We start from the raw sequence: 2,213 nt of genomic DNA, 5'->3' as shown, positions 1-2,213 counted from the left end.
CGCATTTTTTGAATGCGGCGTGAAGCGCGGCTTTTGAAGATGCTCTAATACGCTATTCTGTAATCTGAAACAGAGGAAGTAGAGCCGGTCTGAGGCACAAATTATGCACTCTTGCAAAATACTCCTCCGTCCTAAAATAAGTGATTTAACTTTATACTAATTTTAGTTCAAAGTTAGTATAAAGTTAAGTCACTTATTTTGAGTAAGAGGGAGTAAAATGGTTGTGCTGATCTTTAGGGAAAGTGATATACAATAGAGAAATGAATTAACTACTTTGTTACATTTTTTTTCCTGCACAATAAAACACTTCCACTTGTGCAACAGGCCAACAACTCGCCCTATATAAAGGCAGTGGCAGACAGACATGCCCAGAACCAAAGTAAGGGGCAAGACCAGCCAGGACGGAGAGTTTTTCCATTGCTAATCAAGCAACGGTTAGCCGGCCGGCAAGAAGCTAGCCACAGAGCATGGGCAACAGCCTGCGGTGCTGCCTGGCCTGCGTCCTCCCCTGCGGCTCCTTCGACTTGATCCGCATCGTCCACCTCAACGGCCACATCGAGGAGTACTCTCGCCCGGTCACCGCCGGCGAGGTCATGGCGGCGCACCCCAGCCACGTGGTGAGTCGGCCGTGCTCCCAGGGCGGCGCCCGGCGGATCCTCATTGTGGACCCCGAGTCGGAGCTGGAGCGGGGGTGCTTCTACTTTCTGGTGCCGACCTCCTCGGTGCCGGAGAAGAAGAGGAAGCCGGCGTCGCAGCCACAACAGAAGAAGGTGCGGTCGTCGTCGACGTTGAAGCCGACGAGCGTGCCGAGCAGTGCCGGCGCCGGTGCCAATAAGGTGACGAAAGACCGCGGCTCCGGCGACAGTTACCTGGCGGAGGTGTTGTCGGAGGGCAAGGTCAGGTGCAAGCGCAGCCGGAGCGCCCGCGCGACGGTGTGGCGTCCGCATCTTCAGATCATCCCGGAAGAAGCTCTCGAGTGAAATCTTCTGTGTTAGCCTTGTCTCTGCTGTACATAGGGTCTGGTTGTGCATGGTGTACCGTGCACGTACAAGGACGACCGGACGGCGCCGCGTAGCCATGCGTGACGTGGTGGGCGCTAATGGCCGTTGAGTCGTCCAGTTTTAGGCGAGAGGCCGGCGATCGCCGTCGGCTGCCTCTCCCTTGTAATTTTTCTCACTCTCTCGGTGTTTTGCCCGCTCTTTTCACTGCCGGCCAGATCGGGCTGCTCTGAAGGCAGTGAGAGTAGTTGGGTTTGGGTTGCCTTCAATGGCAGAGAGAACATGGAGAAGCAGAAAACAAGACTGCAAAGGGTTTTGTTTTACGAATATAATGACAAGAAGTCAGGAAAGTTCAGGAACTTCAATATTGTTGTTCGTCTCTGATGCCTCTTCCAGTGAGCTATACTCTCTTACTACTAGTAGGTTCCAGGAAACTTCCTGAATCGCACGCTAATCAGTAGCCAGGCGGCAGGTTCCCGTTGGTTTGTCCGGTTGGCTCATCCATTTTCCATATTTTCTTTTAAAAAATTGTAACCATATTTTCTTCAAATTAATTTAGCTGGAGCGTGAAGCCGTGAACTAAATGCCGGAGCACACGAAACAAACATCTAATCCAAACAGGGTCTGGGTCTCCACCGGTCTTGTCTAGAACTTGCTGCTAATCAGTCAAAATAAATCTCAAAATTGCGTCGAGTTGTATGGAAGGGGACGAAAGCTTTTTGTCCGATGCATGCATGAAACAAGGGGAGCTTTTCCTCCGTCACGTCCGGACATCCGGTTCCATGAGCTGTACCCTCAGGTTAAACAACAGTGCAGCAGCCCTAGCCCCAAGTGAGCACGAGAAGGCACCCTTGAACAAATCTGCCATGTAGCAAGGACAGTGTCACTGCGTCGACCTTCATTTTCGTAAGTAAATATTGCATAACTATGATTTTTTTATCAGTTGCCTAATAGTAATTTGTCTACTCACTGTATGCTTTCTTCATAGAGATGTCACTAAAGAACACTATAGCCCCAGGTCTACTCACAAATATATATTTACAAAAATGTAAAATAACTTTTTGCTTTTTTATTTGTATTTACTTTTTATATTTAATATATTTTAACTATCTATCTACACTACCTATCTTCTTCCAAGTAACGAGTTCGAGGGGCTCGACAACCCTCTTGCCTATGTTGGGTTCAAGTGTTTGTTCTTTTGTGCGTAGGCACTGA

The 2,213-nt window shown here is 49.1% G+C and overlaps 1 protein-coding gene across 1 annotated transcript; it reads left to right on the top strand.

The window, feature by feature from the left end:
• Window positions 1–332: 332 nt before the first annotated feature.
• Window positions 333–1,363, top strand: LOC123446577. The gene has a single exon (XM_045123154.1). The coding sequence runs from the start codon at window positions 468–470 to the stop codon at window positions 978–980; it is 513 nt and encodes a 170-aa protein (XP_044979089.1). The 5' UTR covers window positions 333–467; the 3' UTR covers window positions 981–1,363.
• Window positions 1,364–2,213: the final 850 nt, after the last annotated feature.

Source organism: Hordeum vulgare, chromosome 4H, assembly GCF_904849725.1.
Source record: "Hordeum vulgare subsp. vulgare chromosome 4H, MorexV3_pseudomolecules_assembly, whole genome shotgun sequence".
Lineage (NCBI taxonomy): Eukaryota > Viridiplantae > Streptophyta > Magnoliopsida > Poales > Poaceae > Hordeum > Hordeum vulgare.
The sequence above is the reverse complement of the archived record's forward strand: the minus strand, read 5'-3'. Positions and strand labels throughout refer to the sequence as shown.

Excerpts from the sequence above, each read along its gene's own strand:
- LOC123446577 (XM_045123154.1), top strand. The coding sequence starts at position 468 with ATGGGCAACAGCCTGCGGTGCTGCCTGGCCTGCGTCCTCCCCTGCGGC.